Genomic DNA, 25895 nt, shown 5'->3' with positions numbered 1-25895 from the left:
AAATTTTTTTTAGGAGAAAAAGTTCCATCCATGAAAACATAACTCTGTTTTATGGTGTGATATGTTTGAGAGTAGCTTTGAGAATAACTGAAGGTGTTTGTTTCATAAAAGCTCTGAACCTTATATATGCACAGTGAAATATGGTATAGCCCTGTGCTCATTAGAGACCCCGTAGTCCTGTTTCATTAAATACTTGTTCTTTGGAGAAAACGGCACAAAATTAGATTTTAATAAGAAGCTGCTATTCCTTGGGAATAAAGTCACCCTATGGAGAGAGAATGCATGCTCATGCCAGTGCAAATTAGCAAAGACAGTGCACCCTCCTTACATAATAAGCAGTAACATCTTAGTTAGCATCCTAATGGCTTTTTCAGATCTGCTGTAGCATTTCATTGTGTTGGTCTATGTAAATGGATCTGGGATATGCAGTATGTCTGCATAATGGCCAATTATGTTTCTCTTGTAGGTCTAAAAGTGCACTCTGAGGACCTCTAAACCAGAACTTGGGATTTTCCCAATGAATCAGCGAAATCTCCTTTTCATTTAATTGTAAATAATAGTTTTGCATTTCTTATACACAGTAAGAGAAATTGAACTATATTTAATTTAAACATTTTTCAGCTCTTCCATATATGGACAAATTTGCTGGTACCCCTTATTTAATCAAATAAAATCTGACAATGGTCACAGAAATAACTTCTGACAAAAGTAATCAATAGAAAGTCCTGAAAAAAAAAGAAGAAATGTCACGTGACTTCTTTAACCATACTTCTACAGAATTATTTTGGAATATTAAACAATGAAAAAGGCCTGGACCAAAATGATGGTTCCTCTAGAAAAGAATGAAAATAATGTGACCAAAGGGACAAGCCAAATGAAGGTGTGTCAACTATTTAGTATTGCAGGTGACATTATTGTTATCAGTCAGTGGGTATATAGGGTAATTGGTAGTCACTGTGCTGTTTGGTGACATGGCGTGTACCACACTCAAATTTAAACAGATTTCATTTAGATTGAGATCATTATGGCTTTTTCCTTCATTAAGAGAGAGGTACCAACATTATTTGCACTTATGTACACTTGAAGATTTTTGGCACTATTATCTATATATAGATAGAATGGCTTCAGGTGTCAATAATGTCTGACACCACTAGGCACCCCTAGTAAATATGGGTCAAAAAAATGTTTTCGTTTATTGTGGTACTGAAGTCTAAAAAAAAATAAATAAATAAAAATCAAACCATTATCCACATTTACGTATTTAGTTGAAAGAAAAATGTCCAAAAACAAGCACATTTCTCTAAAGTACATGCACGCAATTACACATCTCAGTAAAGTATTCCCTCATATTCGTTTTTTTGTCACATCAGTCCAAAGAACAACTATATTTTATATAAAACCTATGTTATATTGCTGGCTGTCTAAGCATTAGCCCAGCCTCCTTTGCCCACTCTTTTACTGACGTTCTATCTATATATCTATCTGCTATGATAAATGTTTGCAGTGAGAGCTCCTGTCTAACATGAGTAAGCATCAGAGAGAGAGGTTCACCTATCTCATCTCTTATGAGAGAATAAAATTATTACCATTCATTCAAGCTTGTTAGGGCGTTGAACTGCTATGGGACAGAGAATTACTTTTTATTTTGGAAGGAATATGTCTTCTTTCATTAGTTTCAGAAGTATTGCCATTATTAGAATGTCTTTACTTGACGACACACTAAAGCCCAGTGCTGCTGTAGTCATGCACTACTGTTAGGTTTAGGGCTAAAGAGTACAATTGAGGTTAAGGTTAATGTAATGGTCATGGTTAGGCACAAATTGAGACATTGTCATAAACTGAAGTTTAATACAATGTCTTAATTTGGTTATAAATACACACTTGTGTGTGTGCATGTGTTTGACAGCAGTGTTTTACCAAGGTACTCAAGTTAGGCCCTCTCTAGGGTACAACTCAAATTGATTAAATTTGTCAGGTAAGTTGAGGGGCTGGCATAAGGCCCCAAGCAATTATTTCACTGTGGCTTAACCTACTGTAGTATATAGACCAGCATGTTGTTTGTTCTTGTTTCAGCATCTGTTCTGTAATAAACTCATTTTCTAATGTCAAAAAAGAACCACAGAGACTTGAAGAATATGTAACCTCTGTAATCTGATGCTCCCTTCTGCTCAGAAAATATCCAAAAATGATTTATCTTTCCCAAGACGCAAAGGTGATTCATATTAAGCTGCAAAGCATTTGTCACTGTCATCTTTATTCTCACTTTATTGTGGAGCAAAGCTGTCTCTCACTTTGATTATCAGCATACATTTATAAGATCAGGAGGAAAATACTTTTGTAGTCGATCAGTCAATCTGTTGGAGATGTATTATAACACTGTCCTTAGGCCTACATGTGCAGGCTACAATATTTTACACTATTTTTTGATTACTCTTCAGTCTGGAAATTATTCTGTTCAGTTGTGATGTACATACTTTTCAGTTACTTTTAAAAAAATGTCCTCTTCCATTAAACTCTTGGTACCCTCCATGCCAGGTGGGTACCAAGAGTCCCACTGTTCCTTTAGCCATTCTGCAAACAAGATAGCAGAAGCAGAATGTTGAGAAATGACACAACGATAACTGAGTGTAAGGACTCAATATTAAACTAGAAAGCTAAATGGAAGACCCCTTAAAAATAATAAACAAGAAATATAGTGTAAATGATAAAAATGGTAAATGGCACTTATATAGCACTTTTTCCAAGTCAGGAGAATTGACCTACAGTAAGCGCTTTACACTACATACAGTCATTCAGACATTCACTCACACACATTGATAGTGGCAAGCTACATTGTAGCCTAAGCTGCCCTTGGACTCACTGACAGAAGCAAGGCTGCCCTACACTGGCGCCATCAGGCCCACTGACGACCATCAGTAGACAATGTAGGTGAAATGTCTTGCCCAAGGACACAATAATATTGAAAGCTGGAGCCAGGGCATGAACCGAAAATCCTCCAGTTTCAGGTTAAACGCCACTGTCGCAACAATAAACAAACGTTCAGATTCCTAATTTATAAGCAACAGACTAAAGTAATGGGGATTCTGGTTAATTTGAGACTGGCTATATTTTGTTTTTATATTTTGCATACAGCCTTCTCTCAACCCTGAACTTTTCATGCACTGCAGTCTGCTAAAGAGGCATCTCTAACTTTATAAAAGTAGACTTACTTCTCAAAGTCAAGTAGGACTCTAAAAAGTAGATATAATTTAAAGAAAACTTGAGGTAAATGGGGTAAAAAAAAATGAGTCAAGAAAAACATGATAAAAACGGTGGTTTTATGACAGCGGGGTGGTATTTTAGCAGTATTTAGATCCATTTATAGAGTTATCCACTCAAGGTCTCAGTTGTTCATATCTTGTCTTGATTAAAATTAGAAATTAAGTTTCATGCAAATGAAAACTGTTTAAAATGATACGATTAAAATTCATTCTACATTTGTTTCTACAAACAAATAAATGTCCATTAATCTCCAACTGAGTTTTAAACAAGCCCTGCTCATTAAAAAAATACAGTTGATACTTGTTCTGTGTAAGTACTTTAGATTATGAACCAGATATAATCAAATGCAATCCAAACAAAACTACCTTACCTAATCTTTTCTTTTAACATCTACAGGAGCCTCTGAAGCAGATACTAACCCAAGATACTAACCCCAGGTTGTTAACCTTTACCCACACACGGGATTCTCCTGGTGCTTCCTTTATATTTGTATCTTGTTGTTTCTAATAATGTATCAGTCCATAATCTTTCAATGGAGGTAAATTAAGAACTACATCCTTTTAAACTTTCATACTTAAAACATGACTTTCAAGTATAGGTGAATGGTGTCAAGGCTAAATCAGTCATTTATCTGTGCTTGAAAATAGTCTGATAAAGTCATGCTAATTAGTCCTGCTGTATAGAGGTGAACAACTCTTTAAAATTTGAGAGGGTTTACATTTCAACTAAGTTCTGACTTTAAGCTGGATACAGCATGAGCCTTGATTTTGATTCCAGTTGTTCAAAGGGGTCCTTGCTGATGTGCTTTAGATGCTTGTCCAACACCACAAGCCAAGTGTGCTGGAGCTTAAGGTCACAAACTCATGGTTGTTCATGCTCTTGAAAGGAAATTATGTTGAAGGAATATTGCAATCGTAACAAAGTTTTAATGAGTCCACATGCCTTGCAAGATACAGCCCTGGTAGTGTTGCAGTACTTGAGATTGGGCTCAGGACTGGATCTCCAGTCAATAATTTTAGGTCCTTGGTCTTGTGTTGGTGTTGACAGCATTTTTACTCAGTCTTGATGTACTAAGAACAGAAGTTCTTTTTCTTCATCTTTTGTCACCTACATTTAGGGCTGAAACAATTAGTCAGATTAATCATGATTAATCATTTATTGAAATAATTGTCAACTAATATAGTAACTGATTAATCATTTACTGGTGTGTAGAGACTGTAAAAAATGCCTTTAGCTGACAAAGCAACGGACTTAGAGCAGTAATTATATCAAAACTGTAAAAAAAAATATGGAAACATTTTGCATTTAAGGTAAAAAACAACAACAAACAAACCAAAAAAAAATGTTTGTGTCTGTCAATATGCTCCATCCAGAACTCCTGAAGTGGAAACGTTTTAGTTTTACTGGGTTTAATTTAGTTAAAAATCTCCCTTAAGCAGCCTTTGGCTATCTGATTAGTTGATCGAAAATAATAGATAATGATTAACCAATTAGCAAAATAATCAGTTGCAGCCCTTCCTACACAGTAAAATGTAAATGCAGCCACATTTAGTCAAACCCTAAGCCATCTAAACAGTTGGCTAAGAGGAATTTTCAAAATGATTTTTTCTTGATATCTTTTCTTCAAATTAATATCAGAAATATGATTATTGACTTCAGTTGCAAAATGTGCCAGCTACAGTTTGTGTTCCTAACCTGCATCAGAAATTGTTTGAAAAAATAAATTCATAAAAAATACAACTAAAAATTCTTCCCATACCATGACTTTAAATCCAAAATCGACTATCGTTACTTTAATTGCATGTACCCCTTCTGCCCCCGTGACATTCAGCCACCAGTGTTGCGCTTGGCGCCTATTGATAAGTGGTGAGGCCTGATACATGTTCCTGTCCCCCCCTCCCTGGCAGACAAGGAGGCTCAGGGATAGCAGCATCAATAAGTAATTAAGCTTAGTTTATGCTTGACGCATCGGCGAGGTCCGTGCGGTTGAATGACATCATTTGGGGCTTCAACGCCCCTCTGTGTGAACAGAATTTCCATATGAAGCACGCAAGAATATTTTGTAATCACGCGTACAGATCTGCACGGAAAACATCACGAGCTGGTGAGGGTTGTAGACAAAACAAAATGTAAACAGCTAGAGACATCCTCTGATTAAAAAAAATTAATATCACCAGTAATGAAAAGAGTTTGGAAAAAATCCAGGAAAGAAATCACTGTCCGTCTCTGGTGGCATGAACAGTTTTTGATAAAGTTATAAACGGCTATGTATGCAACTTCCCCACATAGTGGTGTCATTGGCTTGCTGTTTGTGTTGAACCCGCCCCTCCACATGCTCTCGCATTCCAGCCTCTCTTATCCGCAAACTCTGTTTTTGCCCTTTTGGACTATATCAAACTGTCCTGCTGAACTCTATTGACAATTAAACCACACCAGTTGTGGTATGCAACAAATTATTGTGGACCGTGAGAGATGTTAATATCCACAAACAGTTGAAAATTCCATCTTAACAGAGTATGTGTGTTCGTAGTATAATAAGGCATTCGTCACATAATGTTTAATGTATTTACTGTCCCTTTATCTCCCTCAGCCATATCTTTGTCTTTTTATCTAGCCCAGAATCTGACAAACCATATCCGAAATCCTAATCCTTTTCTGCCATGTTACACGTTCCCAGACTACATTGTTTTATGTATTTACTTTTTTGAAATCACTTTAAGCTCATAAAGGACATTTTCCCAGTGGAGTTACTTTTTCCCAATCAAACCTAATATTGTGATGAACAGACGGTTGCTAAGCTGAGTTTAATGCACATTGCTCGTTTTGAAAGTGCATCACTGCAGTCTGCAAAGAGAACAGGTGGCGGGACCTGTGCTAGAGGGAGGCTATTAGCTGTATATGCGCTGACCTCCCTGGAGCATCTGGGAAAGATGACCAGCAGGCAGAAGGGCTAACATTTAATTGCACTGAAAATGGCCTCTAAACTCTCTCTGATGGGAGAGATGACTGGCCTGGCGAAATGGGAGGAGAGAGGGGTTTGGTGTACTTCAACGTGATGGAAAAAAATGAGACAAGTAGAGACATGGAGTGACAAATGTCGGAAACATAGAGACAGACAGTGCCTCTATTGAATGGCAGATGACAAACCGCATTGATCATTTGCTTGATAAAGTACCACACTTCAAGAAAAACTCATTTAGATTCAAAACAAGCCAAATAAAACTCAAAGAACAAGAATTCTCTGTTCTCCAGGTGCTTTTGCTCACAGCACAGGACCTCATGTAACTTGCAGCACTCTCGTAACCTGGCAAACTTCAGGTTGGCAGATAAGTTAAATTAATAATGAATGTGCTGCTGCTGAGCATATAGGTTGTGTTTTCACCCAGTTGATAGAACATTTTCTTTATGTCAGGTCTGGATCCTCGAGTTGTATTTACTTCAGTCTGTCCTTATTTCAGTGCAATAAATGTTCTTTTTCGGTATATGCATCATCTGCACCTGTCTTGTTCCATTACTGGTGAAGTTGTAACTGATTTATTGTCCACTTTATTGAGCTATTTTATACAATTTTGACTTTTTACGTGCAAAAAAGAAAATGTTAAAAGCGACAACTATATTTTACAAAGACTTAAATTCACAGACACACAAAAAAATTTGTGTAAATTTACAAAATAAAAAATGATGTAATCCAAAAACTGAGAAGTCATTTATATCTCAAAAAACAACCAAAACTTTCATTAGATTTATCTTGATATTGAAATAATTTATCAAGGCTAGAATCGTAAAACAAAAATCAATGTTTTGCCATTTTAAATCTGATTGGCTTAAAGGTATGGTGAAGGATGTTCTTTTTCCGAGTGGATCATCAAAATAAGTGGTCCTCCTAATTGTCTATCATTCTGGTGATATGTTTACGTAAGGCCGTCCTACGTGCTCGTCCCCATTTTCCCTTATTGGTGGTGAGTCTTAGCCTGACGTAGTCCTACTCAATTCTAGTCAGAATATGAGTCTGATACTGCTCCATAGAGCTGTGATTATGGGGCGTGTTTCGAACGAACCAGGAAAAAAAATGCCTCTGCACTCAATTGGATAGACCTACAACCAATAAGAGCAACGGAGTGCGTGACGTATGTTAAGCGACGCATAGTTGTTGTCAACAAAAATCAAAGCGTGCAGTTGCACGCCTAGAATAAGAAGGTGAGCCTTGATCGCGTTTCTCTGTTCCTCTTTTAAAATTAATTTGCTGTCAATATCTTCTAGAACAGACCTAATAGCAGAATCTACTCACCTCAACTCTCCAGCGGCAGCCATTGTTGTTGTCACCCAAGCGCGCTTTGGTGACGTGGTTGATTACGTTACTCTTGATCATCTGTCCATCATCGTATAAAGCCCGCCCTGACAATTTGATTGGCCCGCCAGATATTGTGCTAGCATACTCGCGCTACTATTGAGCAATGCAAGACCGAACTTCCCGGCCTTAAACGTTGTGGGCGGGACTAAGTTCGGAATGGCACCCAGGCTAGGTGAGTCTGGCATCGTGGAAAAACTCCAAATCTTTAGGAAAGTTTGCTTGTATGAGTGATGCAAACAGAAACTTTTAAACAGAGCGTGCACGAGGAGAAATGGGCTTGTGCACGCACTCGCACCCGTTTAATAGGCGTTCCCTCTCGGGAGCGGGTACAGGGTTGTGCATGTGCTTTTTTTAAAACTTTCTTTTCAAAATCTCGCAAAGATCCTCCACTATAACTATAAAGTTCGAAGATGGTTTATCAATGCACCTATCAGATGGGTTGTCCCCATGAATGAGCAAAAAGGGAGTATATTATTACATCAATAACTCATTGAGGTCTTTTTATATGTATTTTAAAAGAAAGAAAATAATTAAATTTTCAGCTAATTATAGCCTACTTGTTTCTGATCTTTTAAACCTGCAATTGTAACCCTTTTTAAAGAATATGTGTTGATCAGCTAAGTGCTCAAGACCATTTCATTTAGTGAAATTGTTGTTAGTTATGCAAACTAAAAGTTGTCTTACCTTTTTTCCAATTCCTCCTGTTTCAGAGTAGTTGTAAAGTTTTAGCAAAAATAATCTATAAACAAGGACAAGTGCCGCTAATAAAGGCTACAGTTTGATGAAAGACATTTGTTCTGAAGTGCTCTGATTGGATCAATTTTTCCACGTCATTCAAATTATTTCTCTTGTCATACTCTTTAAAGCAGTTAGATTTCTTAGTTTTTATTTACACTTCCCCCCATAATCCAAAAATCTACAAGTAAAGCAATCAGAGAACACAGACCGCTACCAAGCAGCAAATTTAGACTCATATTTTAAGGACATTACATCAAAGTTGGATCAGTCGGTACTGTGTTTTTACAGCTTAACTGTGTGTGACTCCAAATCCAGGCTTCCATTGGTAATAAATTTGATTTCCATTGATGATCTTTGCGTAATTCTGTTTTTAACACCATCAGCTTTGTACATAAAAAATTATTAAATGAAAATATTAAATTTATTAAGATCAATATATTTTATTTGAGTGTTCCTTCTAATTTCTGAGCAGTGCATATATATATTTGAATATACATATAGAGGTATACAAACATTTTTAGACAGGTCACTCCTTGGAACGATAGCCACTGTTTTATGTCTTTCCATTTGCTCATAATTGCTCTCAATGTTACAGCCTCAAAGCCTTACAATGGCATTATTATTTTTATAATAGATGGCCTTTCTCACCTGTTCTTAAATATTTATTTGGATCAGGGCAAGATGAGATGCTTATAGAGAATTGTTTAAGCCTAATTCATGTTATCAAATGGACCTGTTTAAGAAATTATTTGATCGGATCAGTTAGGGTGTTTCAGTGTTGACTGAATTTTATTCCATTATTGCTTTTCAATATCAATGTCAAATTTATTTATATAGCACTTTAAAAACCGGTATAAAACTGCACCAAAGTGCTTTACTAGAAAGACAACAACATCAATTAACAAAACAGAATGTGAAACACTGCTTCAAATAAAAGTCGAAGAAAAAAAATAAGTTTTAAGAAGGTAAATTGTTCCACATAATTGGAGAGTGCTTGATTCATATTGCAAGCAAAGAATACTTTTTAAGAAATAAAATAAAAAAAAAAGAAAGTAATTCAGATTAAAAGCTTCTTAATCATACAGAGCTTTTGGAAAAACTATTTTTTTCTCATATTTTGTCTCTTATAGTTTCTCTGAAACAGAGGAATAATGAGAAAATTAAATATTAAATATATAATAACAAGTAAATAAAAAAAGCAACATTTGAAAAAGAGAAAGTATGAAAGAAAAAGGTAAAAAAATCTGAAAAAAAAAAATACAACAGCAGTAAAGCTACTTTCAAAACCTTTTTTGATAAACGGTTTTTCAAAGTTTTCCCTCTGGATTGCCTTTTTTTTTATTTGTATTTACAAAATTTGTTTGTTGCTTGAAAAAAAAAAAATACCGAAATTTACTTACTCATATTCCAAGGGTAACCAAATTTGAGTCTCAAAAGAAAACAATTATTTAGCAAAGCAGACAGTTACAGTTTATTTTACAAATGGAACCAGTTTGTTTTAAAGAAATGGTTAATAAGAGGTATTATTATAAGATGTTTTTATTTTTATTTTCTCTCTTGTAATATTGGTTTGATAATAGATTTTATTCAGGTTTTTTGCTTTATTAGGTTTAAGGTTGCAGAGTTATGAGACACTAATATTTTTTTTTTTATTATAAGTCATAGGATTTGTCAAAAATGGGTTTAAATTTAACATGGAATAAAATTTTCTCTCTGCTAATGATTCTGATAAAGGGACATTATGAAATACAAAACCAGGAAACCCTAGATGGGTTATATACCGGCATTATAATCCGATTTAAAAGAATTGCTTATTTTCTTTAATACTTTTTTGAACAGATAGCAGAACTGAAAGCTAGATAACCCAGCAGGGCTATAACATGTTGAACTAGTGTATAACAATGTTCTTTTGGCCTTTGATTTGACTTTCCAAAACTTCTCTACTCACCTCCTCTCTTTTGCAGATGCCTTTTGTCAGATTCTTGTCGACACCCTGGAGGGCACACCTGCTCTGCGCCTTATTTGGAGCACCCTCAAGCCATTATTGCAAGGAAAGGTCCTCTATGCACCTAATACACCTGCTGCTCGCCTCCTGGTGAAAGAGGTAGGCTTAGAAAAAAAATGAAGTATGTCATGAAACTGATTTCTTCCTCATGCATATACAGGCTAAATTCTATATAGCTGGAATTCAGTTTTAGTCACTGAATGTATTTGAATATATTGTTACTTGCATAATTAATTCTAACTAGAGGATGCTTTCAATTTCAGTTAAAGCCGAGATGTCACACTTTACAAATGAGGCTAAGAAGAAAAGAAAATGGAATATGTAGACTTGAGGCCTTTTTAATGAATGTTTTATCATTCCATGACATTCTTTCCAAGCGATCAGCATAATTTTAGGCAAAACAAACTAGATGTGAAGGGAGGATTTTCTGCAGCGATTACATGAGGGTGTGCAAAACCTGCCAGCTTCACAGCTGGAGGCTGGGTGCTTTACTCAAGCCAACTCCTCTCTTACGAAACAAAAAAAAAAAAAAAACATCTGCAAGTGTCATGGAGCAAAAAAACACATTTACATCAAATCCCAGAGGGGCGAGGGGGTTGAAGAAAGTATAAAAGGTGGTGTTGGAAAGGGGCTTCAGCACGGCAACTATCTCTAAGTTCCTCCAGAGATGTTAGTGCATTAGTCTTGAATTTTTATATTCACTCTGGATATATGCAAGCCTCAGTAGCTTCTGCAAATGGGAGGGGGTTTTATTGGATTTTTGTTAAATATCATCTCTTTGTTGTGTTTTTTGTTTTTTTTTCCAGGCAAACAGCACTTTTAACTCACTTGCCATGTTAAAAGACCTCGCTGATTCTTGGGATGAACTTGGCCCTCGTCTCTGGGACTTCATGCAGAACAGTTCTCAAATCAATTCAATTCGGGTGAGACTCAATAAAACAATTAACTTGAACCAACACTGCTCATCTTTTGAATTTAAATAATTTTTTGGTTTTTACTCAAGTAAGAAAAGTTTTCTTCCTAATTTCAAGGTAAAAGGGAGGACTGTTTTAGACAGAACTAAAGCCTTTTGGTTAGTGCGTTCTTTGTTGGACTTTCAATCTAATGTTGGCACAAAATCATCTCTGGGAAAGCCATTGTCAATACCCAGTTATCCTTGAAGGGTCCAAGAAGGGCTGGTGCCTCTGCAGCAGTCATTGAGCAAGGGGCAGCATACAGCCACACTGGACAGGCTGCCACTCTTTCACAAAACTAAGAAAAGGATCACAAACAGTAATCCCCACTCACACAAACTAGTGTAACCAGTTAACCCCATATCCGTTTGTTTGGACTGTGAAACAATCCAATTCAATTCAGTTTATTTATATAGTGCCAACTCACAACACATGTCATCTCAATGCACTTTGGAGAGACAATTCAACCTGCAGTATCTCCTTGAACCCTAGTTGGCCTCAGCAGAAGGTAGCTCAGACTGAGCCTGGTTCTGCTGGAAGTTTCTGCTGGAAGGGATTTTTTTTTCTCTCCACTGTTGCTTGTTGCAAAGGGTCAATGACAAATGCAAGCGAAAATTGTTCCCGCGAGCTCTCCCAGTAGGAGCATGTCCTGCAAGTCGATAACTCAATGCAATCAACCGGTTTTCCTTGATATAAACTTTTAACCAGTCTGACTGCAATCTCTTCTTTAAGTTGCACTAAATTAGGTCCAGATTATCATAGATGTTTCTTGAAATTATACCTGGAACTGCGCCTTCTAAACTTTTTATCCAGGATAGATGTAAAATCATTTAAAACCACACAGTTGATACAAAGCACAGTGTTTAATTTTATGGGAAAATGTCTAAAGAAAAAGAAAGTACAAAGATGAAATCGCAGGCGAATGTATGCATGCTGTGTGCATGAATTTGCTGCACCTTCTGCTAGATGCAGAAACCAAGGGAGAAAAGTAATTATGGATAAGTGCAGGATAATTCTCATCCTGCTGGAGAGGATTATCCAGCAAAAATAAAGGACATAAACTCTTTGCCACCACCTATCTTTACCCATTCTCTCCTACTATCTGTTTGCCTCTCTCTGTTTTTCCTTGACACTGACATTACTTCGGTGTCACTCCAAATGAGCTTATAGGCAGCTGGAGGGAAGCAGACATTGGAAGCTCCATATAGCAAGGGTATTCATTACCCTAGCCCTAACCTTTACACAAATGGACCTGCAATTCTCCTTTGTCTTCATTTTCTCCCAGCCAGGCTCTCTGCCCACCTCTTGCTATGAAACTTGTGGATTTCAAAGGTTTGTCATCTTGAGTGGTCTTTCAAGGTCACATACTGCTGTTTCATTCTCTACTAACTCCTCCACTGCTGCTAGATTTGGAATAGAGCATCTTTGACTTTATAAATATCATAAAAAAAAGCCATGATTCATGTTTTACATCATGACATTGTGTTTAAAGCATCTCAGTAACGAGCACTAATGTTTGCATACGTTCATAGCGGTGCATCCCTTTGAAGACCTTTTAAACTTCTATGAAAATCGTAAAGCCTCTATTGGGATTAGGGTTGTCCTTTTCTTTTAGAAATATAAACAGACAGATCTGACGTTGTGTCACTGGAAGAGAGCCTCATGATAAATAAGTTCATTTAACACTCGACTGGCTAGGTTAAACGGGCATCTGCCACTATTTGGTTGAAATGCCATGGAACATTAAGCGGTGGACAAAACATTCAGACAGAGGCTCCAGCTGAGGGAACACTTTAACGGTTATACCTACTCCATTTCACTAGCATGTATCTGCAGCTGATGCTTTTACATGACATGCACATCTTAAGGTATATAAAAAAAAGTTAATATAGAAAGTCTTTCATTTATATAGATTATGTGATATTGTATAACATATAAATGGATCCTTTTTAATGAGGTTCTTAGATTGTTGAAGCCTTGCCAAAGTGCAATATGTGGCACGAGGAAGCTGGAATTTATTCAACAACTCTTGTATTGCTAGGCAACTGCTCTTCCCACATGTTGTACAGTCACCCCTGTAAAAAAAAACCTAATGGTATTTAGCAATGCATGCATAACTATCCTCAGACTGATGGCAGCAAGAAACCAAAGGTTGCTGATCTTTTTAACCCAATCCCAAACCGCACCCTAAACGCCTCCCCTTACAGTAACTATTGAGTGTCACTCCCAAGGAAGTCACACTCAAAGCATTAGTTGGCACTGAAGGTGATGGGGCATTGATGACAATGGGAAGACCTCTTCCCTTAAACGGAAAACAGTTGTTGCAACGGAATCACAGTGATGTCATGGCTGTAGCTCTGTGGCACAGGTTGATATGCTATCAAACATTTGTCCCTTTCTTAAAATTGCATTTCTAAAGTCGAATAAACCATTTTGTGGTACTGGAAAGTTAGGGTTAAGGGTGAAGTTGTCTCACTAACCCATTAATCCTGCTTTGTGGTAGAGGCCCCTGATCATCAAACTATGAGGAAGAAAAAGTGCATGTAGTTCTGGACACACAGAAATTTGTTTTTGATAAAACATTATTACATACTTTAATGTGTTATGTGATTTCACACTTTAAGTTAAATTTCAATAATTTAAGATTTCTACATTGCAAATTTATTAGATCCTTATACATTCAAACCCCTAAACTTCAAAGATGACAAACTTTTAATTTCTGCTCTACTTCTCCAAAGATAAAGTTTTTGTTTTTTTTTTTATTGCGTGCTTCAGATGGCAGACACACAAAAAAAAATGTGAAGATACATTTGACTGTTTTCCACCAAAGGTCACACAGAAGAGATATTATTTAATTTGACACTTTGTTCTTAAGTCAGGCATAATGTCATAAGATGTGTTGGTGCTGAAATGCCACTGAGCATACTTGACAGAAGAAGTCTAAATGTCAGGTCAGGATTTAGCACAACTGATGACCAGAGCTCAGCTGATGTTCAGCTCACTTTCCTGACGATACATCAGCTCCCATCAACTTTGAAAAACAGTTAAAATGTATTTCTAAACGACAGCTTCTTTCAGGTTATCTAGCAAACGCAGCCTTATAATGATCAACACAGAAAAAGTACCTTCATTTCATATAAAATATGTGCAATACTTATTGAGAAGGAGGGAAATGGTTATGGCTGCTAAATGAAGAGTATATAATGAGTTCATTATCAAAGAACTGTTGTATCAGAGACAGAGTCATTTAAATGTCTGTATTACTGCTACACCTGTTCTCACTCTCTGATCCACACATTACCTTTCCTAATTTGTTGCATCATTGAAGCCGTCTCAGTCTTTTTTTGTGAAGCTTAGAAAAAGCAAAATACATATTTTTTAACCTTTTGTTCTGTGAATTAAAGTATTGTTGTTTCAGTGTTGCTGGTTTAAAGTCCAAAACTGAATTTGAGTTCTTTAAGGGGGGACAATTAACTAGAATGTAGTTTTCTTTGTTCCTGACCTGTCTATGATTTGAAACAACACATTTTACATTTCTATATATAAAGTGTATTTGTTTGTTTGTTTGTTTGAGAAAGTCTATAAGATATATTTTTTTTGTAAATAAGTTATAAAAAAGTATACTGGACTAATATATGCCAAATTAAACTCAAGTAGTATTACTGTATATCCTATGCATGAGCTACACTGGGGGTTAAAAAAATAAGAAAAAAATTCCAGCCCTGCCTAATTTTGGTCCGGCATACCTTTACTTTAACTATACCTTGACTATTATTTCCATTAATATTAATTTCCCTTCTTACAGTTTTTTGCTTCTTACAGCTTAAAGCTGTAGCTCAATTACATACATTTTCTTTCTGTTCCAATCAGGCACTGCTGGCGAATCCCATCTTTGCAGCTGCCCTTAACCAGCGCATGAGCGGTACGGGATGGACTGCTGAGTTGATGGGGAACTTCCTGTACAGCGGGCCTCCGGAAGACCGTCCACCTGGTTTGCCACCCAATGACTGGCGGGATTTTTACAACAGTACCACTGAAATCATGAAGTTGCTCTCCCAATTCCTTGGCGTAAGTAACATACAGTAGCTGTTTGTTGCAAATCCCCATGCAGTTGCACGCACTGCAGGATTGCTCTGACATTGATTTTACTCAAATACAATTATCGTGGATATATTTTCAAATTGGTTTTTTGGTCCAGGTTGCTTTTAAAATAAGATATAATCAAAATAACTGTCCTTATATTTTGTGCAATTTTTATGCTGAAGCTCTTTACGGGTGTGCAATTTGTAGCAGAGGTGCACCAAAGTAGTAGAAGTGCACCAAGTAACATAGATGTGACCTTTAGAATTGTTTTGCTTTTTTTTTTTTTTATTTATTTATTTATTTTTTTACATTCAGCACACCATATTAATTCTGTGTCTCATGATTTCTCATTAAATATTAAAATGGAAGCTAAAGCTTTAAAAATACTTTCGACATTAAAATTGAGCCTTTTAAATCAACTTTAACATTATTTTGTTTTTTTTTTATAAATCAACATAAATCAACATAAATCACAGCACAGGATACATTAACACACACAGTTTTTTTTTTTTTTTTTTTTTTAGTTTACATAGTCTAATTAACATTTTCTATTAACGTAAAGCAATATGCATGGTATTGTTGTTACATGTCAGGTACGCCGGTCATTGACTTTGACCAAGGCACCTTACAGTAGAACTGCAGTCAGTCCCTGGACTGGCATGGCGATCAATGCCCCTACATAGTCAGGGACTAATTTCCCACGGGCATAAGCTTCATAGTCATGGTAGACCACTTCTTTGATTTTACTTCGTAAAAGTCTTTTGGCAATGAATCTATTAAGATTTGGAACAAAACCTCACAAAACATTGCAAATAAATATCTGAATCCTTTCAAGTCAAGTATTTTTTTATTCAAATTCAATTAATTAAATTGAAACAGCTGAAATAATTTTCAAAATCTGAAAAAAAAAATTGCTTGCAAATTCAAGTACATTAGCATTAGCCTGAGAATGAAATATGCCTATATAAAATCTAGTAATTCTATTCACCTTTCAAATATTCATTTTATAGTATTTGTTTTATAAAATAGACTATCAGAAAATCAGTATAGCTTGGGTTAATTTAAAGAAAGCTAGGCTACATGCTGGCAATGAATAAGTTAAAACTATTCTAACACACTGAGCACAATGAGCATTTTGAATTTTTACAATGCAAATACCATCACTTCAGAAATACATGTCTTAATAACATATTGTTAATAATCTAGAAAAGGAAACTCATATGCAAACCTGGAGAGCTATTGGATTGATATAAAATGTAATATTTTAAAGCAATGCTAGATGATTAAGCATAAATGCTTGATGGATGTTGGTGGCAAAACCCCGTGGAACAGTTTCCACAGTTCGATATTTTCTCAGAAGTGCAAAATAGAATGAAATGTCTTTTTGTTTTTTCGTTTGCTTGTTTGTATTTTGTTTTAAATGATAGTTTTAATTACAGTGTTCACTGATGCTTTCAATCAATTATTGTTTTGCACTTTTACCCTCAATAAAATCTAAAACTTTCTCCTTAAAAGAATGGAGGTTGCAGCACCAGTTCTCCCATCAGCAGGATATTTCTTTTATTTAAAGTGTTGGGCGTCAGTCACGTATCTCAGAAATAATTGCTGGTTTCTTTTAACTGATCTCTAAATCTTTTTTGTTCACAACTTTCACCTCTGGCATCTGCCAAAACTCAGAGGTACTATAATTTGTTCGCTAGGGGTATTAAATCTACCATGTTGATGTTTGCTCAGCAATTTGTTTCCTAGGTCGTTTGCTACAGGATCTATTCACTACTATTGTTCACACTAAAAATCAAGGCTGCAACTTTTTGATATATCTTTTCATCTCCCAGTTTTTCTTTTTATTACAAGCGGATTACAAGCTGAAGAGGGTTTGCGCCTTTCTTCATTAAATTCTAATACCTCTGACTTAACAAACTGTCAAGATCTATCACCATAACACATCCATGATAATCACCTACTGAAAGCACTGTCATGCTCTAGAATAAAGTATATGTGAAATGCTATCAAACAGGCTGATGGGTAAAAATGCACACATAACAAGGCTGACAGTAATATATTTAGAGTCATAAAGGCAGAATTATTTTCCTGTCCCTCACCATCAAACGTATAAACACACTTGTAAGAAAGTAGTTGAAGTACCTGTGCTATGCCAATCAAAATAATGTAACCCATTTAGTTTCTTAATTTTCTTATTTATTGTATTCTAAACACATTGTAGAGCTTTCAAATACATCTTATTCTATATAGAGATTTATGTATATTTTTATCTGAACAACCTTTTTTTTCAAACAGGAAAAAGTTAACGTAAAATAATTCTTAACAATATATGGTATAAAAACTTTGACTTAAGATCAGATTACAGGTTAGAGCGTCCCTTTTATCAGTTTTTAGAAAATATGTATGGAATTGTTTTATGAATCAAAATGTACTTATATATAATTTATTTAGGACTTTTAGATTGTTTTTTTGTGAGAAAATGATATTTTCAAAAACCTACTCCCCATAAGGACAAAAAACAACAACAGAAATTGAGTAATACGTGTGAATCTGCTTAGCTTCAGAGCAGTAAACAATGGATACCAATGCTAATTTAGAAAAGAAAGAGACTGTAAATGTGTACTGTACAAGTACAGATACTATGGACCACAACCCTGTAATTATAAGCCTGTTGCATGCCCAGGAGAGCAGAGAGATACCAGGGGGAGAAGTAATTCATTGCCGTATGACAGTCATAGTAGTGTCACAGCTTGTCCTTAGAGGCAATTTCCCCGTGATAGCTTAGTCCTCAGCATCATGCTATTTTCCTAAAGCACAAATGTCATTCTGAGAGATTTTGCATGGTGATCTGTTTGAACTGGTGGGGCAATGTCCGCTGCTTTGTGTGCAAGGCTGATTCCTTAAGTTTTTATTTATCCCAATCACAGTTCCCTATCGTTAACTGTTATGGTGACGAAAAAGCTTTAAATTTTAAACAAACCTTGAAATAATTATCCATTAGACTACTCTTAGCTTGCATTTTGACAAAAATTTTACCTGTAATTTGCTCCATAATGATGGTTTAGAGAAAGATGATGTTAAAAACATGGGGTGATGTAAGGAAACAAGACAAGGTCGAGAAACTTCAGTTAAGGTTTTAAAATATTCGTAATTCAAGATATCCCAACTTAAGATCAAACGCTGCAATTTGTGTTATTATTAAATACCTTGCAAAATAATAAGACTCATCCATACTTTGTAAGACCGTCATATGAAGTCACAGCTGGGAGTCTTTCGAAAAAGGAAAAACTAGAGCTGGATATTTGTAGGACCCTCAGGATTCACTTTAATTGTGATTCATTGGGTCAATATGTATTTGAATACATAAACGTTTCAATGGTTAGTTTATAACAAGAAGATTATATTTTTTTTAAGAGTACCTTTTATGACGCAGTGTTTCTGTGCTCCCACCGGTGCCTCCTTTCTTGGAGCAAAAGGCTATATCATTCTGCGCTGATTACTGATAGGCTGGCACCAATCATTGAGTGGTCAGCTATGGCAAGTAAGAAGCTTGAGCTAGTAACTGAGAAGGAGAGTGCCCATTGATATTGCTTTATAGAAAATGGTGACTAGCTTGCCTTCACAGGTAACCCACTAGATTGCCTACTTCCTCTGCTGCCCATCCGCATAGATAGATCTGACATTAGCCTTAGATAGGCTGGTGTTACTATATGTCTCGTCTGGTTGGCTTATGATTGCAGCTTTCGTATAAGGAAACACCTAAAGGGCTATTTCGACCTTTAGGTGTTTCTAACTACCTTGTAAAAAACAAATACAGTACAGATAGGCCAATGCCAGCTTTTATGTGCTAACAGACACCAAAGGATGTAGGCAAGTCAGTGAGTTATACATGCTAGTAACCTGGGAATCATATTGAGGCTTTAAACAAATGCATAAAAGAATTATAAGTTTGATTGACAATGATTTGACTATATTGATCTCACAGTGTAATCAATTTACTTTTCACATTGGTTCAACAGTCAAAAAAAGGAGCCAAAAGGAGAAAAAGGTGCATATATATATATATATATATATATATATATATATATATATATATATATATATATATATATATATACATATATAGTTATTGCACTGGGTATTAATTATAAACAGGTTATTGCAAAGGGTAATAAATTGTGTTTGTACGTTATTTATTCCACAAGTTATTGCAGTTATAGGGCTGCATTATAAGTGATTTTTTTGGGGGTTTTTTTAGGCCAAACCTTTACTCTTCCACAATATTGTTTACAAATGTCATCTTATGCTATTATCCCAGGCTGCTTGGTGAAAGGCACCCGCTCCCAGTGAAGGTAGAGCATGGGAGGGAGGGAGTTATGGAAGTCACTGTTTGAAAATTATATCCTATCACATATTTACAGTAAAGCGTGGCTATATATTGTCAGTCATTCATAATAAAATAAACCCCGAAAGATGAAAGAAATCATGTGGACCGCTAAAAAGTTGCTGTGAAAAATGTTTGTTTTCTGTCTTTGAAACCATGGGAAAAGAACTGTCCCACTGAGAGAATAGCTAGCTAAGCTCTAAACCTTTATGAAATAGTAAGGAACAACAGAAAAAAAAACAACCGATATATGTTTCTTTCTAAAAATCAAGTTCTCCTGAATCATTTGCTTTCTATAAGAAAAACAGTCGATGCATAAAGTGAAAATGTTTTCGTATGTCTCCAGAATCCCAACCTTACCCTGGTATCATCGCTAGCATACAGCAAACTAATTGTCAAAAATAATATTGGCAGAGGCTGCAGTGACGTTCTGTATTCATTCGAATCAGTGATGATTTCATTGAACAAGAACAGAAGAGATGGAATTAAAATATTGCTGCTCAGAATAAATACAACATCTTCAGTAAAACAGACTCACAAGAAATTAGACACTAATAGAGTAGAGCCTAGATTCATGCATAATTGAACACTTAAAGCCAATGAATGGAAGCACTATTTCCATCTCTTTTTATTCTGTTAAAACCATATTGAGCTTTTGGGATAGCAGATAAAACGAAAATGCCACTGCATCGTCACATCCCAGGGAATAAACTCAATTAGTTTACCCTAATAACTTTGGTCTGATGCTCACAGAGATTAATACATTGCTCCAAATGAATGCTTTTTTTAATAGAGGAATATGCAGGAAAAAAAGAAGAAAACTATTGTATGAGTTACTGGAGGGTTTGGATTCCCCATGGGTATGCAAGTTTAAAGGATAAACAGCAAATGTGATGGTTCACACTTGCACAGCCTCTTGACCTGAACATTGGCAGTAACATAGCTGAGGTTTGTGTTTACCACAGAGATCAGCTCTTCATTTAAATAACCGATCATATTTTAACTGTATAAAAAAATGCACGAGATGCTTTAGGAGCAAAACAGAGTTGAGACTGGTAACTCTCAACATGGCCTGTTCTTTGTTTTTCAAGTTAGTGTTAGACTGATTATATAATTTGTCTGAAATTTGGCTGCTAGCCCAGTGGTCAAAGAGGAATAAAAATACAAAACAGAAACACGGAGTCTGTCCCCTCAAGGATTGTTTTGGCTGGTAGGGCTGAGGTTAACAAAGAGAATGCTGCTTATGTTCCATCATGACTAAAGAACAGAGTAAACACAGACTGAAGAGGCTCTGAGGGACTTGTAAATGTGGTGGATGTACATTTTCAGGCATCTTTGCAGCTCCTTATGGAGAATAGGGTCAGTTAGAACAAAGACTTGACACACAAAACACTGCAATGAGACACCTTCTATTTCCTTCGTCTGGTGTTAGGTTTCTTTAGCGTCTCTTTCAGTCAGTATTGCTGACAAGAATCCCCTGAAGCACATTTTCATCAATTAAACAAGGGAAAAAATGACATGGGTTTGATTTTTAAAATATCAAAGGTGCTGACTGATGTTTAAATCTGAAATATTTATAGGCTTTTTCAAATACTGGAAACAAGGCTGCTTTTTATATTTTGCTTAGCCTAAAGTAGTACAACATTTTTGTTTGACATAAATTCATATTTCTAACATGTTTTCTTGTTAAAGGAACACAAGTACTGTCTGAAGTTACAATGCATAAGAAAATAGATTTTTGGGATATTATTTTGAATAGGAATCCCTGTTAACCTCTTAACATCCACCTCATTTTGGGTAATGCTCGCTTATTTTGCATACCCAAATGGAAAAGCTAATAACTTAGGAACTGTAAGTCCAAATTACATGTGCAATACATTATAATTTGAAAGCTAACACACTCTAGTTTCCTAATATATAAATTAAAATTGAGTGACTGTAACACAGACCAAGCTGCATCAGTTCAAACATGACTCCAAGTTTTTTTTTATTATTATTCTGGGAAATGATAGGTCTGTTTTGAACAGCAGTAATAAAGACATCCTTGAGAAAAAGCAGGTTTCATTGTATTATATTTGTTCTACATCATGTTCACCCCAAATGCAGAAAATTTCAGACCTCTAGCTATAACAGTTCCAGAGCTGTGGGGTTTGGAGCGTTTACCAGAAAAATTGTACCGGTGGAATTTTATGCATTCTAGATATTACCCCCAGTTAAGGTTTTAAGAGGTTAAAGGTAATGTTTACATTCAGATACAGTACAAACCAAAAGGCTCTAAAAATACCCCAAACTATTATCTGCCAAATTTGTCACTACAAAAGCCATAACAGATTGCTGTAAAGCAATTATACATATGTTTATACAGTTCATAAAATGAATTTGAACAGCTACTTTTCTAACTTTAATTCCAAGCTGACTGTGTTGAATTAATAGTAACTCTACCACAGCTACTTTTTGTTTTTTTTCCAGTTCTGAAAATAAATAAAATGTTTTTCTATTTTAGTGCTGAGTGAAATGTTTCTGTCTTGCAGTCACCAAAATTTTAGCTAAGGTTTTTTGCTCAAGTGATCAGCTAAGAAAGTCATACAAACTAATATGACAATGTTTTAATGTTAGCCTTTTTTTTATAATGAGGCATTCAACTTATTAGAAAATAGAGGATATTTTGTTGTGCAGCTCTTTGAATTGTCGCTGAAATTTGTTCTGCCTCCTGATGCTGAACTGGTTTGCCTAGGCTGATGTACCTAGGAGCTGTTACCAAAATTATACCACACATTTTCTGCCCCACATTTTCTACAGCACTTAAGCAAACTTTTGGCTCATCCAACTCTTCAATGTCCCATTATTCTCTCTATTATGTACTGAGCAAATGGTGTTGCTGTAATATTTTCTCCCATAGCTTGATATAGAATGCAAGCTGCTGGGGGGAAGAAATGATAAAACCATAGCAGCACTGAGATGTGTGGACATCTGTCAGGTGTGGCTGCCTCCCAGGATGGCTAGCTCATTATCGTCTCACCAAACGAGGGGACAAGGCTGCAGAAGAGGGGACTGTTACCGAGCCTGTATCTCAATTGCTTGTCTCTACTGAAGCCCAAACATGTTCCCACCCCCCTGGCAGCTCCAGATAATTTGAACTACACTCTGTGTGGTTTAGTCAATAGCTGTGTGAATAGTTTTTTGTTTTTTTGCCAAAGATCCATCTGCTGCTCCTCTAATGAGGTTATTCCTGCCTTTCCTTTATTCCCATGTGTAAATTCCATAAGTATGAATAATAGAAAACAGCATTCTGTTCAAATTCAGGAAAAGTAAAGTAAGACATTTATGGGGTTATCTTTATCTATTATCTAACTAATGCAACTAATTTTACTATATTTATCATCTATTTATCTTTATCTTTTTATATTTGTTGACAGTGTTTGGATTTGAATAAGTTTGAGGGAGCTACGACTGAAGCCCAGCTCATGGAGAAAGCCTTGGACCATTTGAAAAATGACACATTCTGGGCTGCAATTGTCTTTGAAAACCTCCAACCAAACTCCAACCAGACTCCTCCCTATGTCAAATACAAGATCCGAATGGACATTGACATGGTAGAGCAAACCAACAGGCTGAAGTCCAGGTATGAGTTTTTTCTTCATTGTTTTGTATCCACCAAAAGGGGTTTGTTCCCAAAACCTTGCATGCATGATACAGAGCAGAGGTCACAGATTAGCGGACCAGGGTCCGGATCCAGACCCACCTGCTGGCTAATCCGGACCCAACCTGATTTAAAACATTTATGAATTATCTCATGTTGTCTGACGACCGTGTCTAACTTCAATTGCGCCGCTTCTCCTGTTAACACAGTAAAGCCGTCCGGAGCGTCTGAGACCAGGCTACACGTGATACAAATTAGTCAATGAGCTTTGTTAGTCTGGGTCGCTGCTGCAAGCTACTTTTAGACACAGCAGGCAAACCTGTGGCAAGCCAGGTGATGGGAAAGAAGGAAACACTGAGAAAAAGAGAGCAGAAAAAGTGTGGACTGCTGGAAGAACTGCAGTGAAATAGTAAAAGAAAAGTGAAATGGCTGCTCAAAGATGACCCTGCACTTTTTGAGTATGTTTGGCTCAACCTACTGCTGTGAAGCATAATTCTCCACCATGAACATATTCAAAACTAAATATCGATCAAGGCTCAAAATGAGCACCTTGATACAGTATGTGCTTCAGAATCGCCATTCAAACTTATGTTTAAAAGCCTTGCAGGTAAGCGTAAAGCCCACTTCTCTCATTAAGCCGTAAAAAAAAAAAAAAAAAGGTCAGTTTGGGTGTCTCGTAGAAGATGTAAATCGGTAAATTGTCTATATACAAAACTGAACGATTGTTGTCCTCTACTTGCAAAGACACTTTACATTTTAAATTATTATTTTTTGTAAAAAAATTCAATGTATAACACGGATGCATAAAAAACTAATTTCAGTGTTAAATCCTGTTTAAAGTAAGACATTATAATTAAAAATGTCTCCAGATCTTTACTGGTTGATGATTTTCTTTACTTGGACCCTGCTGATTTTTAATTGGTTACCCCTGATATAGAATATTTGCTTTACTTTTCTCTCTACTTTCAGAGTGGTCAGTATTAGCCACACCCTACAGATGGTAATATGAGAAAATCTTTTTTATCAAGATTCATCAGAAAATCAACTCACAACCAATTATGAAGGGCAACTGGTTTTGCACTCATATCCTGCTCAGACATCAGTCCTATAATCCTGGATATGTTCTTTAGGCGATAAAAGCCAGACTTTGTTGATATCTTTATGTGGCATTGAAGGTTTAGGTCTAAGACAATCACCACACCCACATTTACAGTCTGATTGGTGGCTTTTAGTTGTATTAACTGAAGTTGAAGAGAAACGCAAAAGAAACCTTTAACTTTCTAGCTCAGAGACGGTACTATAGGAAGTATTGTGATTTAATATTCTGATTCCTCATTTTCGAAATTTGGATTTCTGACTAAATAGAATAATGCCAAATGCTTGATATGTCTCAAAAGCCACAATGGAAAGTCATCAAACCATTGCTTCAGAAGCCAACAAGGTTCCTCTTCTTCAAGATGTAATTTAAAATAAATACATCTATTTTTCGTCACGCTTATCCCAAGCGGGGCCGCGAGGGATGCTGGTGCTTATCTCCAGCTGTCCACCTCCAGCTCCACCTGTCCAGAGATTATACCCTGGACAGGTCGCCAGTCCATCACAGGGCAACACAGAGACAAACAGGACAAAGAACTATTCATGCACACACTAACACCTAATGAGAATTTGGAGAAGCCAGACCTAACAGTCATGTTTTTGGACTGTGGAAGGGAGCCAGACTACCCAGAGAGAACTCACGCATGTTCAGGGAGAACATGCAAACTGCCACTGCGCCACTCAGCAGCCCATCTTAAAAATAAATATAATTTCATTATATCTATATGAATACAACTGTTTTGTTATCACTTATCTTATTTATGTTTAATGTTTTTTTGCGCACTGGTTTAAAGTTTTTAATGAAATGTTAAGGGTATTTCAGACTTGATAAAACTTAAAAATGTATTACATAAAAAAACATATTGCAACAAGTTCATGACGACGTTTGGGAATAAACTCAATTAATAACTGGAGACAGCAGTTCTAAAGCTTGCCGAAGGTAACATATTGCTCTTAATTAATGTTTTCCTTTAATATAAGAAGAGATGAATTGTAATTAAAGTAGTTGCTGAAGTCTCTCTCCCATAAGTATAAAGATTTAAAGGAACAACAGAAACAGCTACAGCCATCATAATGAGTTTCTCTCATAAGTCTACAGACTCTGGAAGAGGCTTAAGTTCTTTTGCCAATTTTTAGACCATATGATTCATTTATTGTTGTCATTAATGGGTGAAATTACAATTTGTATAAAGATATGTATTGTAAAACAACAGTACTTATTTTTTTTTTAAAGTCATAAAGACTTGGTGCCGGATTTATCAAGATCCAATTTTGCGTGCAGTAATTTGGGCGACTGGAATTTTGCGCGAGGGGCTGAACCATGGTTTGCGGGTGATTTAACAAGAGTGATTGCGTAACTGGTGGCAGGTGCAAAACTGTTG

The 25895-nt window shown here is 36.0% G+C and overlaps 1 protein-coding gene across 1 annotated transcript in view; it reads left to right on the top strand.

Annotated features, from left to right (window-relative positions):
- LOC107090594 (retinal-specific ATP-binding cassette transporter-like) overlaps positions 1 to 25895 on the top strand; it is a gene marked incomplete at its 3' end in the record, with an annotated part of 58295 nt that overhangs the window by 3779 nt on the left and 28621 nt on the right. The window contains exons 3-6 of the mRNA XM_015384058.1: positions 10315 to 10454; positions 11162 to 11278; positions 15179 to 15376; positions 23195 to 23400. Coding sequence (XP_015239544.1) covers positions 10315 to 10454; positions 11162 to 11278; positions 15179 to 15376; positions 23195 to 23400 — 661 coding nt within the window. The remainder of the gene's footprint in view (positions 1 to 10314; positions 10455 to 11161; positions 11279 to 15178; positions 15377 to 23194; positions 23401 to 25895) is intronic.

Source organism: Cyprinodon variegatus, unplaced genomic scaffold, assembly GCF_000732505.1.
Source record: "Cyprinodon variegatus isolate N-32 unplaced genomic scaffold, C_variegatus-1.0 Scaffold302, whole genome shotgun sequence".
Lineage (NCBI taxonomy): Eukaryota > Metazoa > Chordata > Actinopteri > Cyprinodontiformes > Cyprinodontidae > Cyprinodon > Cyprinodon variegatus.
This window is presented reverse-complemented; position numbering and strand designations above follow the sequence as displayed.